Below are 14938 nucleotides of genomic sequence, written 5' to 3'. Positions count from 1 at the left end.
GTTGTGCCCCGAAAATGAAAAAGTAACAAAGGGCAGTAACTCTGTAATTGGCTGAAATAGAATTGCGGTTCCTATACACTGCACTCCTTCTCATTATGATCTATCATTGTATGAAGTTTTATCAAATTCCATACAATTGTTTTCAAGTCATGCTCTGGACAAGAAAAAGTAACAAAGGGCAGTAACTCTGTAATTAGCTGAAATAGAATTACGGTTCCTGTACACTGCACTCCCTCTCATTATGATCTATCACGGTATGATTTTTATTAAATTCCATTCAATAGTTTTCAAGTTATGCTCAGGAAAAGAAAAAAATAACAAAGAGCAGTAACTCTGAAACTGGCTGAAACAGAGTTATGGTTCTTGTGCACTGTGCTTCCTCTCATTGTGCTTTAAGTTTTAATAAATTCCATCTAGTAGTTTGCAAGTTAATGTCTGGAAAAATATTTGACAGCAAAAAAAAACAAATAAAGGGCAATAACTCAGTAATTAGCTAAAGTAGAGTTATGGTTCTTGAACACTGCACTTCCTCTCATTGAGCTTCACAATTGTATGAAGTTCAAATGAATTCCATCCAGTACTCTTCAAGTTATACTCCGGACAAACAAAAGTAACAAAGGGCAATAACTCAGTAATAAGCAAGAATAGAGTTATGGTTATTGTACACTGCACTTCCTCTCAATATGCTCTATCATTGTATGAAGTTTAATCCAATTCCATCCAGTAGATTTTAAGTTATGCTCCGTAAATTGCAACGAATCGACCGACAAACTGACCGACCGACCAACCAACCGACTGACCACAGGGTGACTCCAATATACCCCCTCCAAACTTTGTTTGTCGGGGGTATAAATATGTCAACACTAATTAAAGTTATTTAGTTCAAACCCGTTTTTCTTTTTTTGAAATAAAGTGACCTTGCCTTGACCCTAGGGGCCCCAAATGCAATCCCATGAAAGGTCACCATAAAGTCTTCCTACATACCAAGTTTTGCCTCAATATGTGAACCATAACTTAAGATATTCAGTACCAACCGGTTTCCTATTCTTAGTAAAAGTGACCTTGACCTTTAGGGGCATAACATGTAATCCAATGAAAGGTCTACTTAAATCTTCCTATATACAAACTTTGGTCACTATGTGTCAAACCAAACTAAAAGTATTTGAAACCAAAGGTTAAGTTTGAAACCACTCGCCAAGACTGTATTTTTAAATGAATACATGATGATGATAAATGCTGCTGTAAGTGATACAAATTTTAGTTCACAGTGACCTTGACCTTGAACAAAAAGGAGACTGAAAACAAGAGGCCCAAAAGGGCCTATGCTCTACTGGCATGGCTTTTGTGGTCATATCAATCCAGAGCATGTATGTATGGGTAAAAGGCAACAGACATATAGTTTATGTTTTGTGTTTGGGTTACCTGAAAACGTAGCACTTTCAACATCTGAGCCCAGAAAATATTGTAAGCAGATTAGTTGCATGAACTATTTTAATATGTGCCAAGTAAAAGTCATCTGACAAAAAAAAATGCTTTCAAAACTGTACTCATAGTAAAAATTTCTGTAGTTTTAAAAGTTAAAAAAGTTGGTCAAAAGGTCAAAGTCAAGGGCATCCTAGGACAACATTGATCAATTTGAACAAACATTCACAATCAATTGTGCTGAGATGGATGCACGAACACACAAAAAGATTTTCAAACCTTTCCAGATTTATGTTTACCAAACCTGTGAACCCTGGGTGTGGCCAGTAATGACACCAGGTGCATAACTTAAACATTCACAACCAATTTTGTTAAGATGAATGCGCAAACTACAGAACTTACAGCTAAAAAATGGCCTTTGGGCTTTCAACAAGAACAAGGCAGAGTAATTCACAAAATCAACTGCAGAAGCAAAAAGCAAATTGTCTCTCAAAATCCTAGACTTGCAAATTGTCTCCCTTAACTCTAGACTTGAATTTACATGTACATGTAAACTTGGCTAAAAATAGAATTCGCTCATGCAGACCTGGCTAAAAATAGAATTTTTTTTTTAAAACTTTCATGGCCCATAATCTAGGCATTTATGGGCGGATCTGGCTGGCTTTCGAAAGGAACCGAGCTCTAATGGATATCTAGATACTGTACAAGTTTCATAGAGATACAATCAAAACTGAAGACTGTATCGAGTTCACAACCAATTGTTTACAGACGCACGAACGCACGACCGAACGGACGCACGGATGCACATACTACGTACACATTACCATCGCATAAGCTCTTCTGGCCTTTGGCCAGTAGAGCTAAAAATGCAAGGCAGCTCTCTGAGTTTGGTGCCCATAAGGTGAAAGAAACTAGTTATTTGCCAGTAATTTATTTCTATTTAAAGTAATGTTGACCTTGACCTTTATTGAAATTGGCTCTTAAACAATTCCAAGCAAGCTCTACACTGTTCGCTACCCCCCCCCCCCCCCCCCCACCAAATTTCCTCAGAAAATGATAACTTTTCACTAAACAAAAAAAATGTCTTCATGTAAATTGTTTAACAGAGGCATCCAGTATGGAATGCAACAGTAGCTCATTTTTACCTGTTGTATACAATAGGCTGCTATTACCTTTGTATTTTCTGAATGTCTTTTCCCTCTCTAAAGCCTGCATGCTGCCCCATCGATCCATTGCCCTATAAACAGAAGCTGTATATATGTATCGCGTCATGAGAAAACCTGCCTTAATGACATCGTGTGCGTCATCGGAAAACCTGGTTGAAATGAAGTCAGAGTATTTACCTGATATCCGGTGTTGAAGGTTATGTGTCACACATTGTGTGTTTGTTGTTTACCAGTGTTAACAAAAAAAGAAAGAAGAACCGAGAAAAAATGGAGGAGGAATTAGAGGTAAATCTTTTCTCTTTCCGTATATATCTTTTTTTTTAAGTGATACTGCTTCAATCAGTTATATTTTTGGTGAAATTCTGGACAGGTTAAACTAATAACAAATATTAATCAGGCGTTGTTTTTTTTAGATTTAAGGCAATTAATAGCCTATTGATTTAACATCTGCAAGAAGATAAAACCGATTAATAAGTTTTAAGTGGCATTCCGTAGTTATTATACAATATGTAAATATTATTAAAAAAAACCCACGCTTTATAATTATTATTTGATTTTCTAAAAAGCTTTAATGTTTATCATAAACTTGTCACATGTAGCCAATATGAGTTATACGCCGCCGTTCATTATGATTTATCTTTGTATGAAGTTTTATGAAATTCCATCTAGTAGTTTTCAAGTTACTGTACGGACAAAAGTTTGACAAAGAAAACAACAGAAAAAGGCAATAACTCTGTAATTTGGTAAAATATGTAAATATTATTAAAAAAAAACAACGCTTCATAATTATTATTTGATTTTCTAAAAAGCTTTAATGTTTATCATAAACTTGTCACATGTAGCCAATATGAGTTATAGTCAACTATATCGAACTTACAAGCAATTGCATAGTTATTATAAATGATGGAGAAAAGGATAAGAAACATGAAATGAAAAAAAATCATGTGAAAAAAAACGATGTGACAAAAGGAGAAAATATTAGTATACCAGTAATGTCTATTTTTTCCACTAACACCAAGCCCGCCTAGCTCAATTAGGAGAGCGTTGGACTACTAATCCATACACTGCGGGTTCGACCCGGGCAGTTTCTTATTTGATTTTTTTTCGCACAAAATTTTATAAAAATGGAAAGAGTTACAAAAGCATAAGTAAATATTTTTTCTACTAAATTACAAAGAAGTTTATAAATTGTGCATTCAAATTTGTTCAATAATAATTTCATAGCATTAAACCTCAATTGAACGAGTTTAAAACTAATATTTTCCAGGAGCTTGAAAGTATCCTTTCGGAGCACTTTGGGAGAACACCACATGGATCTCAGGAGTTAGAAGAAGATGATCAAGATCTATGTGAGCCGCCGGATAACGCAGAGGCAGGGCCACTTGTACAAACAAGAATGCGTGAAATAGTTTTATCACTAAATTCAGAGAGTGGTAAAAGCAGCGACGAGTGTACATATGATTCAGATTGCCAAGACTATTTAAACACAAAACGCTTCATGGAAGACTGCGGATGCAAAAAACAATATCAGTCTAACTTTACACTTGATGAGGCTTATAACATTGTTCTCAAAAGTAAGGAGAAATCAAAAGAAGAAAAGGGACTATTTATTATGGGCGTTCTTAGTGCCGAGAAGTATGATTCTGTAAAAACGAAACGAGGCAAAAAGCGGGTGCATGCCAGAACAAAGTTCTACGTTAATAGCAGTGCTGTGTGCAGGCAAACATTCCAGTTGATTTATGATGTGAAGCGGACAACGCTAAATAATATTATCCAGAACATGAAAGACACCCGCACTGGACCACGAGTGCATAGAAATACAGGGCGGCGTCTGAAGCACGCACTTAATTTTGACGATGTCCAGCGGGTCGTGTAATTCATATTGAATCAGGCTGAAAAAAAGGGTATCCCGTATCCAGCAGCACCACGCGGCCAACCTGCCTACAGTGTTTTTGCCATCCGATGCCACGAAGCTGTTCTCCATAAAGACTATTGTAGTATTTGCACGGAGAAGAATGTACGGCAAGTGAAACTGTCTGCATTTAAAACAATCTGGTCATCAAGCGTCCCCCATATCAAAATAGCAAAGCCAAGAGATGACGTGTGCACAACATGCGAGAAAATGAGACAGCAGATCGCCAACGCCGTCACTGAGGAAGAGAAGATGGAGGCAACAGGAGCGATACGTGCCTTTATCATTGAGGCCCAACAGGTTCACACTAACATTTGTACAATAAGTGTTTGACTGACAGCTATCATACAATATGACTCGTTTAAAAGATATTCAAGTAAGAAAACTATTTTACACGGTATTTTTGAGATATAAAGTGGTGGTATTTCTATTCACGTAAATTGTTTAATAGACAAAGTTGTCATATTGAAATATGCAGGCTATATGCCGTACAGCAATGTTTACAGAATTACAAAATATCATATCTTATACATTTGCTGGGCAATCAATTAACCTTGCATTCATGTTTTCATATTATAGGAAAGGGAGGTTTATAATGTTTGTGTAGCGAGGGCTCAGATGGAACCAGACACTTTCCACCATTACACGTTTGACTTCAGTCAGTGCGTCAGTCTCCCCCACTACAGTCGTCAGATGAGCCCAATATTCTTCCTTTCCCTGCAAAAAGTACAAATCTTCGGATTCAGAATCAGCGCAGGGAAACAGCTCAATTTCTTAAATTGATGAAGCTGAAGCCATGGGAAAAGACGGGAAGGAAACACAATTTAGTTATTTGGTAAAATAACTTCATGTTATGTTATGTACATTAAAACATAAAAAAACTTATATAATTATGTATCGTATTTCATTCGTGATAAAGAAATATTTTTTCATGAAAATCATGTCATAACGTTTTCTTGTTGCAGGGCAAAATAAAAATATGTACGTCATTGGCTACTTTCTATGGCGTGTTACGACCGGGCAGCAGACAGGGATCGAATTCTTGATGCAAATACCAGGTACGTTATTTCATATCAAAACCTTAACAACATACATACGAAATTTGGAGTTCAGTTCTCCATTTGCTTTAGTTTAAAAGTCAGGAAATAAATTAAATATTTTGCAGGCCATGCCAGGTGCCATGTGGACAGTGGCTTTGCGACTCTGAAGAAGGCATACAGACGTCATGATACAGAGATGCTTGACGAGCTGGCAGGAGTGGTTGACCGGTCGTCTGTGACCAACGTATCGGTGCGCTACCCGCAGTGGATCTGGAGAGATTGGAAATCGTTCCTATCCAGGCATTTCAAGTCATTTGTAGGAATACGGTAAATATTTGTGTGTTACGTTAATATTGAGATTTAGGTTTACTGTATTGTACATTTATTTTTAATATAATAAAATATTTTTCTGCGTAGATCCAGGTTCACAGCCAGTCTGCCGGGCATTGTGATTGTAATGGAAAAAAGGGGTGGCGAAGAAACACATATCAACCTCCTTAAGGACCGCTCCTTCAAGTTTTTAGTGGACACCAGGCCGGAACCGGTTCAAGCGGCTGGTCTAAGCTTGAATAGGAAGGAATATCTCCGTCGGTGTGTCAGCAAACACGTGTCCGAAGAGAAGCGGGAACAGTTTTGCGCGGGGTTGGCATCTTAAAAGACGTTCATGTAATATGCAGTGGTCAGATTATAAAAGACACTTGAATATTTATCAATTAAGTTATTCCATCTGTTTTATGATAAAAAATATTCTTGTTTTTTTACACTGTTCCATATATACATGTGTTGTCGAATGATCCATAGTCGTTAAACAATGCTTTTGAAGACACGCATTACATAAAAAATATTGATAGAAAATTAACTTCGAAATAATTATAGGTACACCACATACATGATTATTATATAACATTCATGTTAAGATGTATGCTTGTACTTTGGTGTCAAATGTAATATATTATATTGACAGTCACCGGTGATCTCAATCTTTTGTTGTAAATTAAAGAATATTGCTTGTGAATCTTGTTTGATTTATTTTAAAATTAAACACTTTAAAACTGCGCATGCCATTGGAATACTACACTTTAGTAAAAAAGAACAACTACAGTTGCCTAGCAACCCAAGTGACGTCATACTGACATGTATCGAACTTCAACTGAATGTGCAATTCTTTTACGATAGTAATGGAATGAATGATCAACATTTTAATTTGGTTTTTTTCTGCCTGATTAAAAGAAAAGAATCCGAACATCTAACGCCGTAAACGTGACGTTGTAGAACAGAGAACGTTCAGAAAAATGCTATACGGTTGGCTCATTTGAATGCGTTTTTGTGTAAGAAAAAATAGGCGCATATAAATAAAACTCATATGGTTAAGCTCATAAATCATTACTTGTTCCAAATATGTAAAAATAATAATTTCGTAAAAAATGTCATTAAAGCAGGTTTTCTCCTGACGCGAATCATATGTTTTCTTCAAAGCTTATCAATAAAAGTGCTTATTCACACTTATTTCCAAAGGGGTCTTTAAGTTTTAATAGGCCCTTTGGTTTTGAATTGAGTTGACTGTATTATTGACTGTTGTATTAAGAGCAGGATAATTATAGGTCATGTATTGATTAGTACAATCTCTATTTGTTAAATCAGTGCAAGGAACGATAAAGTATTGAAAAGTAAACAAGAACTATCACAGAGACAGCATGCTCGACTATTCGCGCCGCTTTTCAGAGTAAGGATTGAAAAGTTTTGGCGTTACATAGATCACTGTAAATTTACATTTGATTAGATTTCAATGCAATACAATATTTCAATGCAATACAATGATGTATTTGCTGAGATATTAACATAAATGTGGTAACATGCAATTTTAATCCAGAATTTCTAAGCCCAATAATACAGAGCCATTATTTGCAAACAACAGTTATCTAAGGCATACATGTGATAATTTCTTGGGTCAATTCCGGGACACTCGTCGTAATGTCACACACACTAGGGGGGGTCCGGGGGCATGCCCACCCCTGATTTTTTTTAAATGGGGAACGTCTGTGGTGCATTCTAGAGCATATCTGGGGCTATTTTAGTCGTTTTTAACATCGGGAAAATGTACCTATTTTGACTGCCAAGACATATTTTTTACTTGACATGGTTTGTTTTTTTCTGCATTTTCTTGAAAAAATTAAACCACCAGATATTTTCCCAGGCTTTAAATGAAGTGCTAACCAGGAGGATATGGCAGATTTCACGTTTTGGTGACCAAAAAGTTCCCGGCGAATATTGATTTTTAAAATTTATTGCAGATTTGTAATTTCAACATAATCTTTTACAGCAATTTCTTATCTATCATATTTTAGAACATTTGCAATGATTTATTCATGCATTTTTATAAAAAAAAAGAATTTTGTATCACCATACCATTTGTGCTAGTGTTACAATATTGCCGGTAAAAACTTGTTTTTTTTAATATTTTGATCCAAAGAAGTATTTTGTCTTGCACTAAATGGTTCATTTATCTATAAAACAGATTGTACAGACAAAAAATAAAGATTGTTTCGTTTTTCTCAAATAAATTTATTGAAACAAACCCTAATTGGACAACAAGACAGAAAATGTTTTCTGCAAACATAGGTTTTCTTTTTATATCAGATCAGATAAGCTATAAACATAAATGTTTTGTTGTGGTAATATAAATGTCTCTAGTATGGTGCAATTATCATTACCTTTGATATTAAACATATATATTATAAATTGCTAATTGTGAGTATGTGCTAGTGTTACCACAAAACAGAATGAGTAACATTAGCAGTATGTCACATTAGCAGTTGGACAAAATGTTTCACAACAAATTAAAATACAGACCTACCACAGACTGTTTGAGCTTGATACAGTATAAAACAAACTATATAAATGATTGATAAACACGGTCAATTGATAATCACAAAAATTCTTAATTCTGTCCAATAAATAACGATATCAAACACAAAAGCGGTATGAATTCAATATAAACTACGTACCTAATGAATGAATACTTACAAACGATAGTTTACAGACGACATTGTTATGTTTGAATAATTGACTCTGGGAAAGTCATCAAATTTCAACGATTTTCTTGCTTTATTAAGCGCTTGTCTTAATGCTAGCGTGACATAATGTTAACGTTACATCGAAGGACAGAATGAGCCAAACTTGGATTAAGTTTTTATCAACAGTATTCACCACTATTTTTATCATTTCAATGTCAACTGTGAACCAGTCCAATATAAAAGTAATCGCTACCCGGATGTTAACCCTCAGTCGGTGTAAATTATTCACGAATACAAAAGGTGCTATCGTCATGCTAAAATGGGACAGAATCGATTTTGAGTAACATTAACACATTTTTAGACCTAAAAAACTTTATGATCGGGAATGACCAATTTCTTGTTACATGCAATACTGTTTTTATCCGACACGTAGTCTTTGTTTTCAGTGATTTAATAAAGGTGTGTTTAGGCTTAAAACAGTTAGCAGTGGATCATGTCTGCTAATGTTACACAAAAATTCGAGGACAGATTACCGTAACGTTATCACCATGCGCAATTACCGAAAATTTAAGTATATTACGAACGAAATGCAATCATTTTAGATATATTATTGTTTTAATTAACATTTCTTGCAAACATTATTCAACAGACAAGAATAAAATACTTACCAGATGTTACTGAAAAGCATCCTCAAAAAAGTGGTATATTGGTACCGGGAAGATTTTCTGTCTTTTTTGTCCTAAATATCGGCATATTTTTACATTTTTTTACCTTATTTAACACAATATTTTCATTATTTTAATACAAATCACTTCTATTAGGTGTTCTTATTGGGTTGGGAAAGGCAATTGCTGTATATATGACGTTGACATGCAATAACAATAAATGAAAGCAAATGGGCCAAATAATTGCCTTTTTTGTGAAATCTGCCATATGCAGTCTACTTTCGGTTTCATCAAAACAGGAAATAAACAACTATACAGGCACCTGTTTACCCGCGCTTTTGAGAACATGCGTTACAAAATATTCAATTTTTCATCACATTTAATACGTTTGCAATTTATGACACACAATATTTTCCAGACAATCAAGAAAATTTTCTAGTCGATTAGCTTTTTTCCGTTTGGAGATGCATATAATTTTGATAGAGACGGGTCAACAATCGGCTGTATAAAGCGATCATGTGACTTACCATGGTGACGTGATTAAAGCACTCTATATAACCACCTGTAAACCCCATACCGTCAGTTTTATTTCGGCTGTTATGGACGCGTAAGTTGTTTAAAGTTAAGTATAACAACGTATCGACTTTTTGTCACTTTCTTTGAACTTACCTTCATGCTCGTTTGTCGGTAAAATGTGTGAAAAATATCAATTCATCAATTAAAAGCTATCATTCATAAGACCAAACAAATCCATATGAAAACAATGCATTTGTATACAAGAACCCTCCCCGACTCGTTAAGCACAACAATAGGCCAAAAGATCAATTATCGGGTATTAGTGTCAACATGTCCTGTGTTTTACGACCAGTGTCCCAGACAGGCAAAATAGCTGACTTACATTGGTAAAATTACGATAATCGATTCCAAGATTTTTTTTTTTATGACTTTCCGAGAAAAACATGCACCCTCCGTGACTCCGTGACAGAGATACATTTCCGGGACAATCCCGGATGTCTGGGACGTTATCACATGTATGTCTAAGGCCAGCATTTTTTATTATGTGGTTTTCTGGGAATTTTTCCAAAAAAATTGAGTCTGGGGGGGGGGGGAGAAATAAAAATAAAAGTCCAAAATTTTCCCAGTCGACCAAAAAAATAAAAGTAATGATTGAACATTTTTCTTTCTTTTTTACAAATGTTGTATATGGTCTTTTTACACCTTTATTATACTTTCAAACTGAAATGACACTATTCTGAACTAGAAATAAGGTGATTATAAGTTATTTTATGCTCTTTTTTATACTTAAATATGTAAAAGAAATGTTTCTACATTTTAATCTTGTTCATTAATGAAAAATATTTGTTGGATAAGTCTGTTGGATTCATATCATGTGTTCTGTTATACAGGTCTCTTTATAATAGACTAAAACCATAATGAATGTCACAGTTTGCGTGTGAAAGAATTATGTTTTAAATGTTAACATTTATATTATAATTGTTTCCAACTATAATATTCTAGTTCAAACTCACCACACAAAAATAATTGCTGTATTTCTTTACATTATGTGCTTGTGTCACATATTAAAATACAGAGTTTCAAGCAAAAATACTACTACAACAACCAAACAAAATTTATTACACATAGATGATCATCATTCAGCTTTCCATACACAAGTAATTAATGTCTCTATTATTACTAGAAAATATGACAGCTTTCTTAACACGACAATAAAACTAGAACACATTAAGGCATTTGAACCAGGACTAAATAATGTGTATATTAAACTAGTACACATTAAGGCATTTGAACCAGGACTAAATAATGTGTATATTAAACTAGAACACATTAAGGCATTTGAGCCAGGACTAGATAATGTGTATATTAAACTAGTACACATTAAGGCATTTGAGCCAGGACTAAATAATGTGTATATTAAACTAGAACACATTAAGGCATTTGAGCCAGGACTAGATAATGTGTATATTAAACTAGAACACATTAAGGCATTTAAAACATGACTAGATAATGTGTATATTAAACTAGTACACATTAAGGCATTTGAGCCAGGACTAAATAATGTGTATATTAAACTAGAACACATTAAGGCATTTGAGCCAGGACTAGATAATGTGTATATTAAACTAGAACACATTAAGGCATTCAAAACATGACTAGATAATGTGTATATTAAACTAGAACACATTAAGGCATTCAAAACATGACTAGATAATGTGTATATTAAACTAGAACACATTAAGGCATTCAAAACATGACTAGATAATGTGTATATTAAACTAGAACACATTAAGGCATTCAAAACATGACTAGATAATGTGTATATTAAACTAGAACACATTAAGGCATTTGAACCATGACTAGATAATGTGTATATTAAACTAGAACACATTAAGGCATTTGAGCCAGGACTAGATAATGTGTATATTAAACTAGAACACATTAAGGCATTTGAACCAGGACTAAATAATGTGTATATTAAACTAGAACACATTAAGGCATTTGAGCCAGGACTAAATAATGTGTATATTAAACTAGAACACATTAAGGCATTTGAGCCAGGACTAAATAATGTGTATATTAAACTAGAACACATTAAGGCATTCAAAACATGACTAGATAATGTGTATATTAAACTAGAACACATTAAGGCATTCAAAACATGACTAGATAATGTGTATATTAAACTAGAACACATTAAGGCATTCAAAACATGACTAGATAATGTGTATATTAAACTAGAACACATTAAGGCATTTGAACCATGACTAGATAATGTGTATATTAAACTAGAACACATTAAGGCATTTGAGCCAGGACTAGATAATGTGTATATTAAACTAGAACACATTAAGGCATTTGAGCCAGGACTAGATAATGTGTATATTAAACTAGAACACATTAAGGCATTTGAACCAGGACTAAATAATGTGTATATTAAACTAGAACACATTAAGGCATTTGAGCCAGGACTAAATAATGTGTATATTAAACTAGAACACATTAAGGCATTTGAGCCAGGACTAAATAATGTGTATATTAAACTAGAACACATTAAGGCATTTGAGCCAGGACTAAATAATGTGTATATTAAACTAGAACACATTAAGGCATTTGAACCAGGACTAAATAATGTGTATATTAAACTAGAACACATTAAGGCATTTGAACCAGGACTAAATAATGTGTATATTAAACTAGAACACATTAAGGCATTTGAGCCAGGACTAAATAATGTGTATATTAAACTAGAACACATTAAGGCATTTGAACCAGGACTAAATAATGTGTATATTAAACTAGAACACATTAAGGCATTTGAACCAGGACTAAATAATGTGTATATTAAACTAGTACACATTAAGGCATTTGAGCCAGGACTAAATAATGTGTATATTAAACTAGTACACATTAAGGCATTTGAACCAGGACTAAATAATGTGTATATTAAACTAGTACACATTAAGGCATTTGAGCCAGGACTAAATAATGTGTATATTAAACTAGTACACATTAAGGCATTTGAGCCAGGACTAAATAATGTGTATAAAACTAGAACACATTAAGGCATTTGAACCAGGACTAAATAATGTGTATATTAAACTAGTACACATTAAGGCATTTGAACCAGGACTAAATAATGTGTATATTAAACTAGAACACATTAAGGCATTTGAGCCAGGACTAAATAATGTGTATATTAAACTAGTACACATTAAGGCATTTGAGCCAGGACTAGATAATGTGTATATTAAACTAGAACACATTAAGGCATTTGAGCCAGGACTAGATAATGTGTATATTAAACTAGTACACATTAAGGCATTTGAACCAGGACTAGATAATGTGTATATTAAACTAGTACACATTAAGGCATTTGAGCCAGGACTAGATAATGTGTATATTAAACTAGTACACATTAAGGCATTTGAGCCAGGACTAGATAATGTGTATATTAAACTAGAACACATTAAGGCATTTGAACCAGGACTAGATAATGTGTATATTAAACTAGTACACATTAAGGCATTTGAGCCAGGACTAAATAATGTGTATATTAAACTAGAACACATTAAGGCATTTGAACCAGGACTAAATAATGTGTATATTAAACTAGTACACATTAAGGCATTTGAGCCAGGACTAAATAATGTGTATATTAAACTAGAACACATTAAGGCATTCAAAACATGACTAGATAATGTCTTTTCAAGAACAAAAAAACAGCTTCCTAACATAAAAACAAAATGTCACTATCAGAAATAAAAAATAATTCTATACAACAATCTTAACAATGTTCTGCTTTGACTAAAATTAATTTACACCTATTTACACATCAGTTTTTATTGTCTCTATTAAGACTTAAAACTCTCTTTGTGTGATATGAACTGTCATTTTTAGCACTCTTTTATTGTTTTCTTAGCACCTCTCGTCTTGATAGGTTTTGTTTCCCTGCATGTTGCGCATATCAGACCAACCATGCCAAAGTGTTCCTTAGTTAAATCTCAGACTTCATCAGTGTCTAGAACATCACTGTCCCCACAATAGAAGCAGATATCGTTAACAATCATTGTTTGACCTGAAAAAGCAAACATTTTCATTTGTAACCTTCATTAACTGGGTTCGCTATACAGGCCCAAACAAAGCATTTTGGAGTAAATTAAGCTGTCAGTCACATTGAATAACCAGGCTGCTACTAAAAAGATGTTTTGCCAACAATCATCTTTTTATAATTCATGAGAATAAACTGAGCACTGATGAGGCTTGTATTCAAGTAGATGATTTTCAGGCTAGAAAAGTTGAATGTCCAACCTGCATAATAAGATGCCTCTATTAAAGTACTGCATGACAAGACTTCCTTAACAATGATTTGGTACCTGTAAGTCCGTGCGTGGAAGAGCACATCCCCGCATATGTAAAGAAGCTCTTCCTCAACTCTGGTGACCAACTGAGCCTCAGATGATGTCAATTTTGCTGGGCCTTACACAATCCTACCTTTACCACACTCCCGGCACATAATAAACGCCCTGACCTTGGCTGAAACATCATTTAAAGATAAACATAAAATATATATGAAAAATAAAACTGGAATCTATATCGTCCTTTATAGATAGTTTCACAAAAAGTTTCCTTATAATATCTTAAAACAGATAATCAGCAAATCAGTACAGTATTTGGACATGTTTAAAAAAATTCTTCTGTCAATGAGTACCTAATTGCAGGGATGTGATTGACCTGGCAGCTGGAGGGCTGAAACCATTTCGGCCATGGGTTCTTGGGGCACTTTTGGGGTCAAAAGCACATTGCCGTAGAAGAAAAACTGGCTTTTTAGAAGCTCTTTGGGGAGTTCTTCTGGCTTTAAATTTGAAGCAAACTGGTATATTAACTCTTACAACCAAAATCTCTTAATCAACTATTAAAAAAAAAAATACATCTAGATCTTTTTTTTTTCGGGGGGGGGGGGGGGGGGGGGGGTCGGGGGGGGGTCCCTGGGGCCATTAGACAAATCACATCCCTGAATTGAAATATGTATGTTTGATAAGGACCAAGAATAAAGTTTCTGCACAATGCTGATTTGTTGTTGTTTTTTCAGTTGAACTCTATAAATAAACATGCATATAAAGCCATCTTAAGACCACTTTAAACATTATTATGCCTCAAGCTTGAACTAATAAGGGTCATACCTGCAACAATGATGTGTTTG

General features: G+C 34.2%; 2 protein-coding genes across 2 annotated transcripts in view; one reads left to right on the top strand and one right to left on the bottom strand.

Moving 5' to 3' along the window:
- The window catches only part of LOC128234618 (zinc transporter 9-like), a 308991-nt gene that overhangs the window by 177212 nt on the left and 116841 nt on the right, over positions 1–14938 (bottom strand). The window contains exon 8 of the mRNA XM_052948969.1: positions 2595–2659. Within this exon, the coding sequence (XP_052804929.1) occupies positions 2595–2659 (65 nt within the window). The remainder of the gene's footprint in view (positions 1–2594; positions 2660–14938) is intronic.
- Positions 2709–5723, top strand: LOC128234621 (uncharacterized). Its single transcript, XM_052948973.1, has 3 exons — positions 2709–2873; positions 3856–4800; positions 5666–5723. Exons 1-2 carry the CDS (start codon positions 2856–2858, stop codon positions 4462–4464), a joined length of 627 nt encoding a protein of 208 aa, XP_052804933.1. The 5' UTR covers positions 2709–2855; the 3' UTR covers positions 4465–4800; positions 5666–5723.

This window comes from Mya arenaria, chromosome 5 (assembly GCF_026914265.1).
Source record: "Mya arenaria isolate MELC-2E11 chromosome 5, ASM2691426v1".
Taxonomy (NCBI): Eukaryota; Metazoa; Mollusca; class Bivalvia; order Myida; family Myidae; genus Mya; species Mya arenaria.
Note: the sequence above shows the minus strand (reverse complement) of the source record. Positions and strands in the feature narration are given on the sequence as shown.